We start from the raw sequence: 17375 nt of genomic DNA, 5'->3' as shown, positions 1-17375 counted from the left end.
TAGAAACACTGGGAGATATTCCAGTATGTCGACATTTGACTACACCAATCTGGGAACAACCCAGAATGAATTAATGTTCACAGGACTATGGTGCAATACAGTGCAAAATGTATTATTGTTTCAACAAGCAAAATTAATAGTAACCCAAATGAACTTTCCTGTCCTGTGCTAAAACGGTCAAATCCTAAGGTCCCATCATCAACCCTAGAAAGTTAAACAAAAAGTTCTGGTAACTTTTTTTGCTTCAACTTTCGTTTTGCTAGTGTAGATCTGGACAAAGGAATAGCAACTGAATGTTGTTATACTTTGAAGATATTGATCACACCTTTCCCATAAATTTGACAAATCTCTTCTGTGTTAATTTGGTTCAATTATATTTTAATCCTTTTGAAGTTCTTTTAATTGCTCCAACCAGTTTCACAAATCTAGTTAATTTTGAGTCCTGAAACTTATGGCACAATAACCTCTACCATAAGTCAATAATGTATTTATTTTTAGAAATGCATTTTTAAGCTAAGGTTTATAGTAGCAAATGCCATAATAAAATATGCAATCTTTTATACAAATATTTTTAACAAAATCTGAAAAAGAAAACATTTAATTAAAAAAAAACAGGATGGAGGGAACAAAATGCATTGAGGTGTTAATAATGTCCTTTATTTCTCAGAAGTGATTAGGAATTGATTAGAAGCCAGTTATCTTTTCTGCATAGTAGCTCTTAAAGGTAGTATACTGTTCAAGTCTCTCTTGCTTTTCAATCTGTGCCATGACTGGGAGAGAGAGAAAAAAAGCATTCTTAAACATCTACATTTGCTTTGTTTCAATTCATTAACTTCAAACAAACAAGTAATGTGATTTAGATTATTACACTCATTTTGGTTCAACCATTAAAAGATAACATTCTTTTTCATAATTCTTCACTTCACTAACTATATAATTTCACTTTTCCAACAAGGAAGAGAACCAGGTAAACCCCATATGTAACTTAGAGCTCATGAGCATTATTCCCAAAGGAGTCAACAGCACCCATTTTACAAAGGAGGTCCCTTTTGGGTTTACTCAAAATTAGGTACTTGGCAAAGGCTGAAGTTCTCTCTGCTTTGTTCTGAATTTAATTATTAAACGATTAGTGGCATTATCTGTACAAAAAGCTATCTATCAAATGATAAAAATCAATTAACTATTACAAGTTAGGCTTGATAAGAAAATGTTTACATGCTGCTTGAAGAATACCTGTGAACCTCAACTTCTGTCTCAGCAGCCAAGGCTTCAGAAAGCAGGGGTCAATTTTCCCACATTAGCTAGTTTAGTTGATACTCAGGTCTTTCCAACTTGCTAGAAAATGCCAGGGCTATCTCTCTCTCTCTCTGCTGGCACAGCTTTTGAGAGCTCAGGGTGACCTCTATTCTTCAATGAGGAGGAGTCACACAGGACTTTAAAGAAAGTACATTTGTTTAGAAATGAAAGAACATGTGTTTTATGCCACCTCTCAAATACAATTATTTCATTTAATTCACACAATAAATAAGAGGCTTGTTAAGTAGAGGCTGGGCATGAAACAGAAGAAACTAATGGTCAGTCTTGAAAGCATGATTGTTTTTAAAAACTACTTCCCCCTCCCTCTTGGTAGAGAGGTTTATACACTGAAGAGGTAGAATGAGACAGAGGCTTATCATAGAGGCAGCCTATATTAAGTCTATTTTGTTTAATTCTACTTCTTTGCTAAAAAGGAAGGTGCCATTTACTGGGAAAAGTTAAAGTACTTAATTTTTTTTTTTTACATTTTTTTTAAACCCTTAACTTCTGTGTATTGGCTCCTAGGTAGAAGAGTGGTAAGGGTGGGCAATGGAGGTCAAGTGACTTGGCCAGGGCCACACAGCTGGGAAGTGTCTGAGGCCGAATTTGAACCTAGGACCTCCCATCTCTAGGCCTGGCTCTCAATCTACTGAGCTACCCAGCTGCCCCAAAGTACTTGATTTTTTAATGGGGAAAATGAGTCTCAGAAAAGTGAAGTGATTCGTTCAAGGTCCCACATTTTACAAGCACAGTTAGTGCCTCAGCTGAAGTTTTCTGATACATCATCCACTGTAAAAATAATGCTGCTGCTGGCCATACATACATTTAACAACTCCTAAAGGGCCTCACAGTTTAGCTAGTTTAGTCTTTTTATTCCTGCAGCAATATTTTGCCCATATATATAAAGTTAGCAAAGGCTTGTTGAATTGAAATGAAACTGAAATTTCTGTTTTGTGTTTGTTTTTTTAATTCCTCAACTATACCACACATCAGGCTTTAATACAATGACATTAGGAAGAAGAGAAAGACTCCTGGCAAAAGAAATTAGTGTATGGGGCAAAAGAGAATAAATGAAAGCTGCCTGTTCTGCCTTTTTACTTGCTTAATTGGGGTGGTTCACACACAAAGAGGTAGAAGAAATGCATTCCTTTAAAGTCAGATATCTATCCTAAAACTCCCAGAAATCAATGGGAAGCCTTAACATTTCTAGCTCCTTAGAAACTGCAGTGGATGTTTTCCTGAGCATAAAATGAAATTTTGCAATGGCCCACATTTCTTTGGACATATCTATTTGATTCCAAGTAATCAATGTTTTTACAGTATTAAGAACCAGAGTACACTTTACTTTAAGAGATGATAACGAGTAGTGTCATATTAAATGTTTGGTTCTCTTCCAATTACCATTTAGCTATTTATTCTGGAACTCACCAAAAATCTAAGAAAATAATATCTTCAATTCTAAAGCAATACCTTACCTTTAGAAATTCATCTTTGATCATGTCAAATTTCTGCTTTTCATGCACAGCTCTGGCTGTATTTGTTCCATCAAATGGTTCTGGAATGTTAAATGCACATAGTAGGAATTTGTTAAAACTATTGCTCACAGGAAATTTTAATGTTCATATTTTTATGTATATGATATCTACTCAAAAAATAAAGTAGAAAAGTTCAGTAGGAAGTTGAATTTAGAAGGCCAAAGCTTAAGTGTGAAGAAAAAACAGATTTAGAAATCATAACCACTGACATGGCAGTTGAAGTTGTGAGTAGGGGAAGAGCAAACTGTTTTAAGTTAGAAGTCAGAAAAAAAGAGAAACAAAATCTGGTTGGAGTGAATAACTACATAACAAGTGTAAGTAGAAACTCAACAGCAAAAAAAATTTTTTACATTAATGACTACATGAATATTTAGAAGAAAGTAAAAGATAAAAAAATGAAAGAATAAGATGAAAGAAATAGAAGAAAAATAAAAATGGTAAAATTTCCTCCACAAATGGAATCCCTGAAAATAAGAATGGTCTCAAGAGAAACCATTAATTCCATGAGATGGTAAGCAATATTAGAACAAAATCATAAGATTAAAAAAATGGAAGAAATGTTAAGATATCTGATAACAAAAACAACTGACTTAGAAAACAGATCAAGGAAAAATCATTTAAGAATCACGGAACTTCATGAAAACAAGGAGAAAAAACAACCCTAAAATGCCCTATTTCAAGAAATCATAAATGAAATTTTTTCAGCTCTACTGGAACAAGACAGCAAAGTAAAGACAGGTAGACTCCAACTATCATCTCCTAAAAGGAATCTCAAAAGGAAAAGTCCTACATATGTCATAGATAAAACTCAGAACTCTCAATATCAAAGAAAAAAAGGATGCAAATAGTTATATAATGTTCCAAAAAGCAAAAAATATATAGGTTTACATAGAAAACAATGTTCTTTGCAGAGCTAAGTATAAGCCTACAAGAGAAAAATGGATCTTTAATGGAAGAGGACTTTTTCATGTATTTTTTAAAAACACTTACCTTCTGTCTTAGAACCAATATTAAGTATTGGTACCATGGCCTAAGGGTAGTAAAGGATGAAACAGGGGAATGGGGGAGTCTGGAATATTTGATATGACAGTTAAACACTCAACTTAGCCAGGGAAACTACTTAAATATTTGTGAGAGTACTTTCAGGTTATAATGAGACAGTAGGAAGCAACATAAATTTTTTAAATTTTAATAATTTTTCATTAATTATATTTTAATAATTAAATAAGGTAGGGCAAGTGGGAATGGGGCAAACTACTCTTAACTACTATAGGTGGGAAGATACAGGAGTTTAGGTGGTCCAGGAAATCAGGGCAGGAAAGATAAAACTTACACTACACTATACTAGACTAAATACAAGCTTGATAGGGTTTGGGGATAGCACTACTTGCTCCAACGATGTTCTCTGCTGTCCCAGGGTCCAGGATGTTGGTACAGTCCACTAACTCCACTGGGTCACTCCAATAGGCTGTCACAGACCTGGAGGTCCACCCTCCAAAGCTGCTGATCCAGACCTATTTTGTAGTTCCTCAAGTGGGGTTTCTCCAGTGAGATCAGGGCACAAGCTCCTCCACCAGTGGCAAACCTCCCAACTGTCCCAGAGTTCACAAGCTCTGTGCCCTTTCTGCCACATTCCAAAAGCCCTGAGAATGTTCAACTCAAGCTTGCATTTTCAAATATACTTTTCTAAATTTCTCTACCTTACCTTATTCCTTATTACAAGGGTAGGCAACTGGGGTTAAGTGACTTGCCCACAGTCATACTACTAGGAAGTATCTGAGGCTACAATTAAACCCAGGACTTCTCATCTCCAGGCCTGGCTCTTTATCAACTGAGCCACCTGCTGCCCCTCAAATATTTCTGATGAAAATACCAGAACTAAGAAAAAACTTTAAAATATAAACACAAGCGCCCAGAAAAACACAAAAAAATTAACAGATTTAAACACCCAGAGAAAAATGATGATGTAAAGGATAACATCCTAATGGGGAGAGAATAAACAAATATACCTTCAGATATTAAAGAATTAAATAAGAAAAATAGAGGTTACAGAGGTTGGCTGGTTGAGTTCTAAGGAACTAAAGAGATAATTAAGGGAACACAGAAAGTGAAAAAAGTATGAAATTAAGAGCACAGGTAGCAATGTTAAACTCAGACAGGTGGAGAGAAAACAATTTCCTTAAATAAAAAGATAACAGGAGAGCTAGAGACGAGAGATTCTGAGAACAGATATTGAAGTTTACCCTGGATAGGCCTGATGTTTTTCAACAAAATAGAAATCAGATTAAAGTGAGGAAAGAGATGAAAGAAGTAAGGGTTGAGTAATACAAATGTAGAACAATAATTCTGGGTAGAAGAGAACCAATTACAAAAGACTACTGAGCTGTAGTGAGAGAGGTTCAATTGATTTTCTGGGGAAAGGAGAGTGAGATTCAGAAACAAAAGTCTAAAGTTTTACTCTTGAGATATAAAAAAATATCCAAACTAATGACCCAAATTAGTGGCTCAGATCCAAAAACTACAGGCTGAATAAGATTACTTCTCTGACTACCGTGGGATCTCCATTGGAATAATGCATGAGCATTAGTTTTGGTACTAAAAAGAGGCACAACTTAGTATGGACTAACAAGAGTAAGGGATAGGATAATGAAAGACAGTATATACTAGAAAGCTTAGCTCCATTTGCATTTTAATAAAGAACAATGATGTTTAGACTTACAACTTCTAATACTCCTCAAAATATATTACCCAGATTACAAAATGCAATGGGGGGGGGGGGGGGGGAGAAAGGGGTATTGGGAGGGAAAGGCAGAAAGGCATAGGAGAGAGTGGAGAAAGGGTAACAGCTGTCAAAAGGATAGGCCTGAAATAAAAAGAGAACAAGCTGAACTGCATTTGGCAAACATGTAGTGTTTTCAATGGTTTCCAAATTGCTTGATGCCACAAAAGCCAATCTTTTTAACAGCAATGTTCTATATGGCTTAAAATTACTAAATAAAAATAATTTATAACTAGATTTGCAAAGCATTTTTTACAAAACACCAAGTGCCTGCAACATCCTCAAGAAGGAGGCACTGGGGGCAGCTGGGTAGTTCAGTGGATTGAGAGCCAGGCCTAGAGATGGGAGGTCCTAGGTTCAAATCCAGCCTCAGACACTTCCCAGCTGTGTGATCCTGGGCAAGTCACTTGACTCCCATTGCCCACCCTTACCACTCACTCTTCCACCAAGAAGCCAATACAAAGAAGTTATGGGTTAAAAAAAAAAAAAAAAAAAAAAAAAAGGGAGGCACTGTTATTATACCTAGCTTATAAACAAGGAAACTGAAGTTCAGGGAAGTTAAATAGTTTTTCCAGAGTCATTAATCTAGTACATACTTGTGCCAGGATTTAGATCCAAGGTTCTTTTAAACATGAGTTCCAAATTACAAGTCACCTAAAGAGTCCTGAAAAGGTCCACAATGGATAAAAATACACTATTACATTATGGATTTGCAGGAGAGAAGTAAACTAACCAAGAACAAATATTATCAGAAATTCAGTAGCACAGTTATAAAGTAAAAGTGAAGAAATAACAGAGATAATATGCATTTCACTGATATCCTATCCACAAAATATTAAAGGAAGCAGGGCAAGACCTTTCAAGCCCTTAATAAGAACAAGAATCACATAGGGTGAAAAGATCTAAATGGCTCATAATTTGTACAGATGAGATCATGGAACCACTGAAACACATCTTCTAAAACATTTCCCCTTCTGTTCACTTCAAACATCCATTTCTCAATTTTTTTTTCATTTGTTTTCAGTAATGTCCTGTTCTTTGTGACCCCATTTGGGGATTTTCTTGGCCAACACGCTGGAGTTGTTTGCCATTTCCTTCTCCAGTTCATTTTATAGATGAGGAAATAGAGACAAACAGGATTAAGTGAATATACTTGTTTTCTCTACCAGAAAAGAGAGAAAGAAACTCAAATCTTCAGATTTTAGAGAGAATGGAATGTTCCTTAAAAAAAATCAAAGAAGTGCTTCAAGAAGTAAACAAGAAAGAAAGAATTTGAAGAGGCCAAAAGGAATCCTGATTCTATCAGGAGGCTGAAAGGCTAAAAAAATGACACAGAGAAGGAAAGGCAGAGTAAGGACCACTGAAGCTCTGGAAATAGGTAGTGAGAGAGTGAGTCTTTCCATAAGAGGGTCCAACCTTAAAGGAGAAGGCAGGTTATTTTGCTCCAAGAAATGATGATGGGAAGAGGGTAGATTCTTCAAACTATAATACAATGAACTTGGCAAGAACTTCGATTCTTGGCAAAATTCAATGACACATTACTAAAAAAGAGATAGTTTTGAAGCAATTAGAGAAAAATCAATAATCACTATAAGCCAGGCCCCTCATCCGTATGGATTCATCACAAACAACCTAAATTTATTTTTCAAAGACAGATTACTAGAGTTTTAAAACAATAAAAAACTCTATAGTAGATAACGGCTTTAAGAATCTGGAAAAAGTGGTAAAACCTGTTATTCAGTGATCCGTAGAAGATAGTAAAAGCAGATGGCATGGACCTCAAATGAAGATTATTGATAATAACAGAGCTGAGTTTTATTATAATTCTCACAGTAACCTTCTACACATGATGGATAGATTTGGATTAGATGACTCTATAACTAGGTTAATAGCAAATAGTTAAATGTATTCAAAGAGAAATGATTTATGGCAATGACAATTTGGAAGGAGGCTTCTAATACAGTGCCCCCAGGAACCTGTCTTTGGAGCTAGGCTAGTCAATAGTTTCATCAATTATTTGGATAAGGATAGATGGCATACCTAATTTTTGCAAATTTATGGCATACCTAAAATTTACAAAAAAATTGCAAATGGGTGAAAGCTGGAGGGAAATCACTATACAATGCAGAAAAGAGACAAGTTCAAAAATAATACTGATGGTTAGGATAGATAAAATATAATAAAACAAAATTTAATACAGATAATTGTAAATTTCTATATTGTAATGAATAATCAGGCTTTTTTTTCATGTGAACTGTTACCTAGCCAAAAGACCCTCACCCTATACTCTTCCATTACAAACTGACAAGCTGATATAATTTTAGGTTTCAGAATGAGGAAGGTGAGAGCCCTGTCAGGTCAGACTACATGTGGAATAAATATTATGTTCAGTTTGGGGCACAATATTGTTTTAAAAAAAAATCAATAAAATACAGCAAATATAATGGAAGAAGATATGGATGATAAAAGACCTGAAAATAGTGTTATGTGGAAAAGGGCTATCCAATGGCAATAAATAGAAAAAGAAGAAAAGGAGACTTCAAATCTAAGGAAGGAAAAAGCTTCCTAATAATTAAGAGCAATCCAAAAAGCAAAATGGGCTGCCTTAAGAGGTAGTGGTTTCCTTAAAACAAAAGTTCATCAAATAGATGTTAAATGACCATTTGCCAGGCATACTACACAGGGAGATTCCTATTCAAGTATGCTTTGAACTAGATGATGTCTGAGTTCTCTTTCCAACCCTGAGATTCTGCAAAGAAAAGAAGTATGATTATGGTAGATACATCTTGTTGACACTGGGAAAACAAGAAATAGTATAACTCCTAGGAAATGGCAGGGAGACAAGAGGATACAAGGTAAGAAACCACAAAAGGTACAGACGTGTGAGTATGTTTTTTACAATTAAGGATTAGCACCCAGCTGACACCTAGGCACAACTGTCAAATACCCTTTTCTAGTTCTGAGATAGAGGCATATGTTTTTGGTAGAGCCTGCTTCCTCCAAAGGAAAAAATTTGATAGGGAGAAAGCTAGGAAGACTGAGAAAGATGGACATGCATATGCTGACACGGATATGGATAAGGCCAAACTCCAAATGAAATACTATGGTAGCACTAACATAAATAGTCATTTAGGAGATGATGAAGGAGGCATGCACCAGTACTCTCTTGAGTATTATGTTTCTTCAATGGAAGCTGACTTTTAATTACCCATATTTAAACATTTAAGAATATTGGCAACTAACACTAATTTATTCTCAAAATGAAGCAAGAAAATGGATAAACACTTGTTTAATTCAAGTGAACAGCAAAATATTACCAAAGGTAGAGAAAAATCTCCACGAAAACTCAAAATGTATTTTATTTTACAAATGTATAGTAAAAGATATACTCCAACTGTGGCTTCAAACTAAATATATCACTGAACTGTTTTAAGTTTTTCTGATGCTTATTTTTACGACTTTAGGGACAAAGACAGACTATTGAGTACTAAAATTTAGTGAATAGTAATACCACAATTTCAGTAAAGTATGAGTCTATTTTAATGTCATATATACAAATATATATGACATATATGTCATATGTACAAAAATATACAATTTATTAAAAAAAAAATTTAAATTAATGTGGCATTATATATGCCTAGGTTATGTTAGAAATGGAAATAAATACAATAGTCCATAAATATAATAATTTAAAACACTGCTCTTGTATTTCATAGCTTAGAAAGGCTATTACTTGAGAGAGAAAGCTACTTTGTACTATAGTATTATTTTTAATGGAAAAATTTGGTTTGCTATACCAGATCAAACTTCATCATGTTTAGCAGTTTAAAGTAACCAATACTTAAGAATAAAATGTATGGTCATTTTGTACTTTAGTTGTTTTGTAACCCTTTAGCAAAATGTTTAATATTATCTACAAACATGTAGTAATCAACCACTGAACATAAATAGCAGTATGCTAGGTATCACTCCTTAAATTATTCTGACTTATAACTTCTTTATTGATAATTTTTAATTATATAACTTTTCATTTCTTTTAGCAAGTCTAGACTAAATTCATACTACTTGTAGTTCCTATAAATTAATGAAAAAAGACTGGCATTTTAGAAAGAAACACTTGCCTATCATTTGAAGGCACCTAAAAAACATCATGAAGCTAATTAAGCTCTTGGTCAGATGGACAGGCAGAAGGTACAGAGAGCTCCTCAGAGCATCCAGCCTACACCTCTCATACAATCGAGGGTGTTATCTTTGCCCTAGAAGCCAAAAAGCCAGGTACTTACAGCTACTTCCTCAGCATTACTTGACTTCCCAGCTTTATTCTAGAACCTTTAAGTAGTTCTACTTAACTGGGGATAGGGTCAGGAAAGAAACCAATGCTATATAATTCCCACAAAGCATGGGGTAAGGACTTACCTATCAAATTTCAAATGGGTATTTTATTATTGCCCCCTAATCTGTCTTGGTAAGATAAGACAAGAAATTATACTATCTTTTACTTAGATTCCAAGAATAAAATATGCATAATTATTTTTATTTTTATTACAATAGGAGAAATGATATGACTGCATAGATTTTTAACTATAAATACCTATGTAGATCAAGAAATTAGCATGTGTGTAGGCAACTTACCTTTTCAATGCACAAATACATGAAGAATTTATTACCAGTTAGAGAATACCTAGTTTGAGAATATCTACAGCTTAGCTGAGAGGAACTAGAGTAAAGAAAAGCTATGTCTATAACAAATCACCAAACATTTATTTAAACCTCAGTTTTCTCATCTATAAAATCAAGATAACTATAGCACTTTCCAATCAAGATAGATAATCTACACAATTCTTTCTATAAACTTCAAATTCATGTATAAAAATCTATAGGTTACTGTTACTATGATTATCAAATGATTTAGAGTCACTTTGCTAGTAAGTGGCAGACAGAAATTAGAAACTACATCTTCCTTATTTAAACCCTATACTTAATCCACTGTCATGATTCCTGTGATATCTTTTAAGTACTGTCCTTTATATTTGTTCTAAAATTCTCTTCTATTGTCAAAAAGATATGAAAAACATTTAACTTTATACAAATTATTTGAACAGAATATAACATTCAAATTCCTTTAAATAAAGATCAATTTCTACAGTGAGCTAATGTTCACTAATTTAGGAATTACAACCACATAGCACCAATCTATGCATGGTTTCATGGAGAGTATAGCTTATATTCATGTAGCACTTTATTAGAGAGCAGTGATGGTGAGCCTTTTAGAGACCAAGTGCCCAAACTGCACCCTCAAATCACATATGAGCCACCCCTTTACCCTAGACAGGGGAGGGAGGAAGTGCTTCCATAGGGCTGCTGGACAGAGGATGGGTCATGTAAGAAATGTCCTCAGGTGTGTATGAAAGGGAGAAGGGAGCAGCCCCACCCTCTAGCATACATGCCATAGGTTCACCAACACGGTTAAAAAGTATCATATATGATCTTTACAATAGTCTTTTTTTTTTTTTAACCTTTACTTTCTGTCTTAGAATCAATATTGTGTATTGGTTCCAAGGCAGAAGAATGATAAGGGCTAGGCAATGGGGATCAAGTAACTTGCCCAAGGTCACACAGTTAGGAAGTCTGAGGGCACATTTGAACCCAGGACATCCCATCTCTTAGCCTGGCTCTCAAGCCACTGAGCCACCTAACTGCCCCCTACAATAGTCTTTTAAGGAAGGTATTGTTAAAGTAATATCATCTTTGATATTTTAAGATTTTAAAGATCACAGGTTCAGAGTCTGAAAGGATTTAAGGGGTTATCTACTACTCCCCTCTATTTCACAGATGAGAAAACCAAATCAAAAAGAATGTAAGTGACCTGTCTCAAGTCAAAGAGCTAGTGAGCAGTAGAGCCGGATATTAAGCTAAGATTGTCTTCATCCAGGACCAGTACTATTCTCATACCATGCTTCCATACTATCAAACTCCCTTTCTTAATAACTCAAAAAATGAAGTTAGTTATCAATGAAACTACAAGAACAAAAGTATGATTATCCAATGTTTACACAACTGACAGGCTTTTAAGGGAATTTGAAATTGTAACAAGTAATCATGATCTAATTTAGCAGGGTTCTTGAGTATCTTATACCTAAAATAATTAAGGTAAAATAGTTATATATTTTTATATCTAAATAGCCTAAAAAGTAATAGGCAATATATTTAGGTACTTATATAAAGCACCTTATACTTAAATAAGGGACATAAGTACCTTATATTTCATACCAACAATATCTATAACTGACCAGGAATATCTATAACTGACTAGATACTGCTGCTCTAAAAAGTGAAAGATTACAGACAGTTAGTAATGTCTTTTCCCCCAACTAAAACAATTCATCTTTGACTAGTTCTTCACAACTGTGTAGCTCTGGGTAATTCACTTAACCTTTCAATAGCCTGGGTACTACGATAAGGATGATATTAACTCTGTTGCAGGGTACAGAAATTTAACTACAGCCAGGGAAGCAATAATTGAAAACTATGAGACAAAATTCCAGACATCCAGGAACCTGGTCTAAATTTAAGCACCTAAAGCGGGAAAGTGGGAGAGACTCCCTCCACTTTCCTTGACAGCATTATTAACTGTGCAGAAAAATGGATTGGGTTGGATATTTTAACAGATGAAAATGTAAATCACATTTGCAGGCAGTTTGTGAAAAATGCATGCCCTGTGATCAGAAATTATTTTTGGAGTAACTGTCCAAATTGGTTTGATATGGGTCTTGATGAAATTCGGAGAATTGCTAACTATGTTTTCGAAAATGAAAAAGATAGGCAATCAGAAGAGAAAAATGATATAATCGGTAACTTAATCAAAGAAATCAGAGAGCTTAAACAAAAACTAAGATTCCAATGAAGTGCAGGAAAAAACAGTAGCTGTACTAAGAACTTATAGACAACCCAGAAATAACTACAACCCTAGGCAATACAGACAAACCCCAAGATGTTTCCTTTGTGACAGACTGAGAGATTGCAGATTTAGGGGACAATTCTTTGGACAAAATTTCAGGGGAAACTGAGGCAATAGATTTAATCACTTTAATGGATTCAGGCAAAATGGATATAAAAATTATAGGCTTAACAACAGATTTAATCATGCATTCCAGTATGGGAGACCAAACTACCCAAATTATTTTGATACTGGATACTACCATAATTCACAACAAGCCTCAGACCTGAATACCACGCAAGAATATATCAAAACAGGTGATCGTCCAAAATATTCCCAAATAGCTGGTGGAAATCTCCAAAAAACACAATATGCAAAAAGGTACAACTTCATTATGAAGGTGTGCCAATGACTGTGCAGTTAAAAATATAGTATATGGAAAAAATGGACTAGGAACTATGGACAATGAAATAATAACTAATGAAAATGATAAAGATATTTTAAAAACATGGGAAATCAGTACAGGAGAAATCAATGAAGAATTAGAGAATGAGGAACGGGAACAAGTGTTGAGTTTTCTTGACCCTAGAGTGTTAGCTCCTGTAATACCTGTCCATTCTCCAGAAAATAGCACAGAACCCCATTTAACCCTAAAAATAGAAACACAAGCAGCAGAAGAGATTTCATCAGACAACACGGCTGCAGTCAAAAAGATATCAGAAGAAGAAATGATTCAAGAAGAAGAAGACTAACTTAGAGACAAAGAGCAAGATCAAGACAAAGGAGAAGACAACATAGAAGAAACAGAGAAGATGACAGCTGAAAGGTCAACTGAACTGTAACAAAGACATTGCAGAAAAAAATCATCACAAAGAAGAGGAACACAGGCTGATTATGGACATGAACTGTAAGATTTTTGCACCATTCTAACATTAAACACTTTCACTATAGTTGCAAGCAAACACTACATAGTAACAACATGAAGACAGAACACAATAACAGAGAAGATGACTTTAAAGATTTAGTAAGTATTCACAACAAAACAATAACATACACACATAGGACACATTTCTTACAAACTCTACAACAACATAACCAGGTGATGAATATTTATAGAAATGAATTAATAAAGATAAATCACCCTGGTAAAAATAATAATTGTACACATTAAATTAATAAGATCTTATCTCACAGGCACACTTTATATGTTCCAAAGAAATAACATCAAGAAAACATACATATCTTTTGAAAGAAAATCTTTAAGGTTTTCTTAGACTATCTTAAGGGGGGAAGTTTATTTTCCTTCTGTAACATGTAAATAGTTTGCACATAACATATACACAGGTGTAGAAATTTTATATATCTGTATACTTCTATAGATGTGTATATAGTTAAACTTACAAAGTATTGATTTTATTAGTATAGTAAGTTGATTTTGAGTTTTAATGTAATTAATTTTGGTTCTGTATTAGCAATAGGATAAGGTCTTAGCATAATAAAGAGTTCTGTTTGAATTATTCAAATAGGATTTGTAAAATGTAGTTTGCATGAGTTTTGCATAGTTATTATTTTAGACTTTATTTTTTGTAAGACACAAGTTAAATTGTTTTTTGTAATTGTATTTTATTGTTTCAAATGTTTTTCAAAAGTTTGCATTTTGAATTTCTGTAATTGTATGTTTTGCACTTGCATTTGTGCAACTAAGTTTTCACTGATTATGTGTTTTCATTGAAATTTTCTTTTCTTTAATTTATATCCTTAGTACAGGTTAGCATAGATAGGTGTAGCAATAAGAATAGGATAAGCATACTAATTAAGACTATTTTTTAAGGAAATATAATATTAGGTATAGCTTTAGAATTACACAGAATACCGAGCATACGGGAGAGATCTTTTTTCTCTCCATATGCTCGAAGTGGGGAAACTATTAAGGATGACCTTAGAAAATAAGTATTGTTTTATTAGTTTAAAGATAAGAAGTAGAGAAGCTGGCCTGAGGAAGAATTGGTGTTTAAAATAGAGCTGAGAGAGAGTGTTCATTTCAACTGTTGGCAGTTATAACCATTATTTCTATGACAGTTACATTCTCTAGATTCTCCTGCATTCCAGGAGTGGGCTTCTGGCAGTTGACAGAGCCACACGCTGCTTTCTTTCTCTCTCAGGGATAGAGAAGGTAACGTCTTTGCCTCTCTCTATCTCTGTTTCGGTGAAAGACTTGAAGGAGTGGAGTGTTTTCTTTTCCAATTTGGGAAACACTATTCATTTATCTGTTACTGTTTATAGATTGGTTAAACTCTGAAAAGACCAAACAAAACCTAGTCTTTAGTTTGGACTCAGAGTCTGTTAAGGCTCAGAGTCCTAACTTGATTCTTGTGGAGACTCAACCAGCTAGCCTTGGTTATCTTTATAACTTAAAGGAAAAGTTAAGAGTTATAGAAGTTAGGTTTATTTAGAATAGTATAAATTTGGTTAGTTAGATCAGGGAGGATTAGCATAGCCTGTGAATCACAGGAGAAGCGGTTCCTTGAGAGACCTAGGAGTTCATTTTGGGTGGAGTTTGAATCCCTTAGAATTAGAAATCTTTTTTCCCTTATATATATTTTAAATAAATAGTTTAGTTTCCATAAATAAGAGTCTCTTTAGTGTTCCTTGCACCTAGCCCTGAAGGGAAGTTCATCTTTGAGTTTCACTTCATTTACCACTGAAGATACTTTGATAACATCTATAAAAAGTAGCTAGAAAGAATTTTGAAGGTTTGTTTTCTAGTTGTTTGTCCTTTATTTGGGTGTTCGCCTATAACATTTTTACAGTACTCAGAGACTAGATGCAAAGTAGGTTGATAAACAGAGTTTCGTAACCGCGAGAGTTGCCTATATTTTTTAAATCAGAGGTCCAAAACTTTTATGCAATAAAATATTATATATCATCATCAGGGAACTCTGAAAGAAAAGGAAGAACTGGCCTAAAACATTAAATTCATCAAAAATAAATGTAATCACAAATTAAATGTTCATATAAATTCATGTAATAACACCTAGTTAAATAAGGAGATAAAAAATTACCTTCTACACAGATGAATTTATTTCTCCACTCAATACCATCAGGTCTTGGAATGGCTTTGGCTTCACGAACTGAAATCATTTGGCTGTTCCAGCTTAAAAAGAAGAAAAATAACTTGTTAATTGGGTCAAAATTTATTTCTAAGTGGAAACATTCTCTTCCTCACACCTGATGCTTCATAGTGACATGGGAAATGATTATGAGCTCTCAAAGAGTATGCCAGCAAAGTAGAAGTTCTAGCAGTTTCTACCTCATTGGTAAGATTTCATAAAATAAAATAAAATGATGTAAAAATATCTACAACAAAAATCAAAGCCTGAAAAGAATTCCTTGAAGACTAAAAGAAATAAAAGTGATACAGGAAAAATTGCAAAAGAAATAAATTATGAAAAGAGAATGAACAACTTGGTAAAAGAGGCACAAAAAATACTGAAGAAAATAATATCTTAAAGAAACAGAACTGGCCAAATGGAAAAAGAAGATACAAAAGCTCAATGAAAAAATTAATTCCTTAAAAATTAGAATCAGGCAAGTGAAAGCTAATAATTCCATGAGGATCAGAAAACAGATAACAATCTGTTTCAGAAAACAATAAAAAAGTCAAAAGAATGAAAAAAACAGAAGAAAATTGGAAATATCTCAACAGAAAAACAACCTGGAAAATAGCTGGAGAAATAATTTAAGATTTATTGGACTAACTGAAAATCCATGATCAAAAAAGGGACCTAGACATCAAATTTCAAAAATTTAAACAAGAAAACTGATCTTAGATCCAGGTTATAAAATAGAAATTAAAAGAATCCATTGATCAGCTCCTATAAGATATCCACAAATGAAAACTCTCAGGAATATTAAATTTAATTAGCCAAATTCCAAAACTCCAAGGAAAAGGAGAAATTATTGGAAATGCCAGAAAGAAACAATTCAAAAAATTTTTTAAAGATTCATGTTGTCTCCCTCCCTCCATGCCTCCACAATTAAAATATTTCAGAATCACAGTCAGGATAACAAAATATTTAGCAGTTTCAACTTTAAAAAAAGAGGAGAGGTTGAAATACGATAAACCAGAAGTCAAAGGAGCTGGGATTACAACCAAGAATCAGCCCAGCAAAACTAAGTATAATCCTTTGGGGAGAAAAGAATGCTAATTTAATGAAATGAAGCACTTTCAAACATAAGTCTCAAGAAAAGCATAAAATTGTAAACATGAAAGAATAATGAGAAAAGATTCAATAAAGTTAAACTGTTTATATTCCTATATGAGAAGAAGATACATGTAACTCCTAACAACCTTATTAGTATTAGGGCAGTTGCATAAGGAGTCTACATAGAAAGAAGGCAAGAGTATAAGTCAGTTATGTTGGGATGACTTAAAAACATTAAGGAGAAAGAGAGATACACTGGGAGAAGGAGGAAGGGAGAAGAATGGGGAAATTTTTCTCACATAAAAGAGGCATGCAAAGAAGAGTTTTTACAGAGATGGAGAAAATGTAATGGCTTATGGCAGGCAATGCTTGAACCTTGTTCTCACTGGAATCGCTTCAGAGAGAAAAATATATACACACACCAGGAAACAGGAGGAGAAAGGGTAACAGATATGGGAAAGGGGGATTATAAAAGGGAGAGAAGATTAAGGGAAACGGTGGTTAGTAGCAAAACAAACGTTTGAAGGAGGACAGAATAAAAAAGAGAAAGAACAACAAGCAGAAGAAAATAGAATGGAAGCAAATACACAGTAATCATAACTATGAATGTGAATTGAATA

The 17375-nt window shown here is 33.9% G+C and overlaps 1 protein-coding gene across 1 annotated transcript in view; it reads right to left on the bottom strand.

The window, feature by feature from the left end:
- Window positions 1-635: 635 nt before the first annotated feature.
- Window positions 636-17375, bottom strand: part of TENT2 (terminal nucleotidyltransferase 2) — a 97803-nt gene continuing 81063 nt past the window's right edge. Inside the window, exons 13-15 of the mRNA XM_044663291.1 lie at window positions 15613-15704; window positions 2772-2851; window positions 636-770 (exon numbers count right to left, since the gene is read on the bottom strand). Of these exons, the coding sequence (XP_044519226.1) occupies window positions 696-770; window positions 2772-2851; window positions 15613-15704 (247 nt within the window). The 3' untranslated portion in view covers window positions 636-695. The remainder of the gene's footprint in view (window positions 771-2771; window positions 2852-15612; window positions 15705-17375) is intronic.

This window comes from Gracilinanus agilis, chromosome 1 (genome assembly GCF_016433145.1).
Source record: "Gracilinanus agilis isolate LMUSP501 chromosome 1, AgileGrace, whole genome shotgun sequence".
NCBI classification, from domain to species: domain Eukaryota; kingdom Metazoa; phylum Chordata; class Mammalia; order Didelphimorphia; family Didelphidae; genus Gracilinanus; species Gracilinanus agilis.
This window is presented reverse-complemented; position numbering and strand designations above follow the sequence as displayed.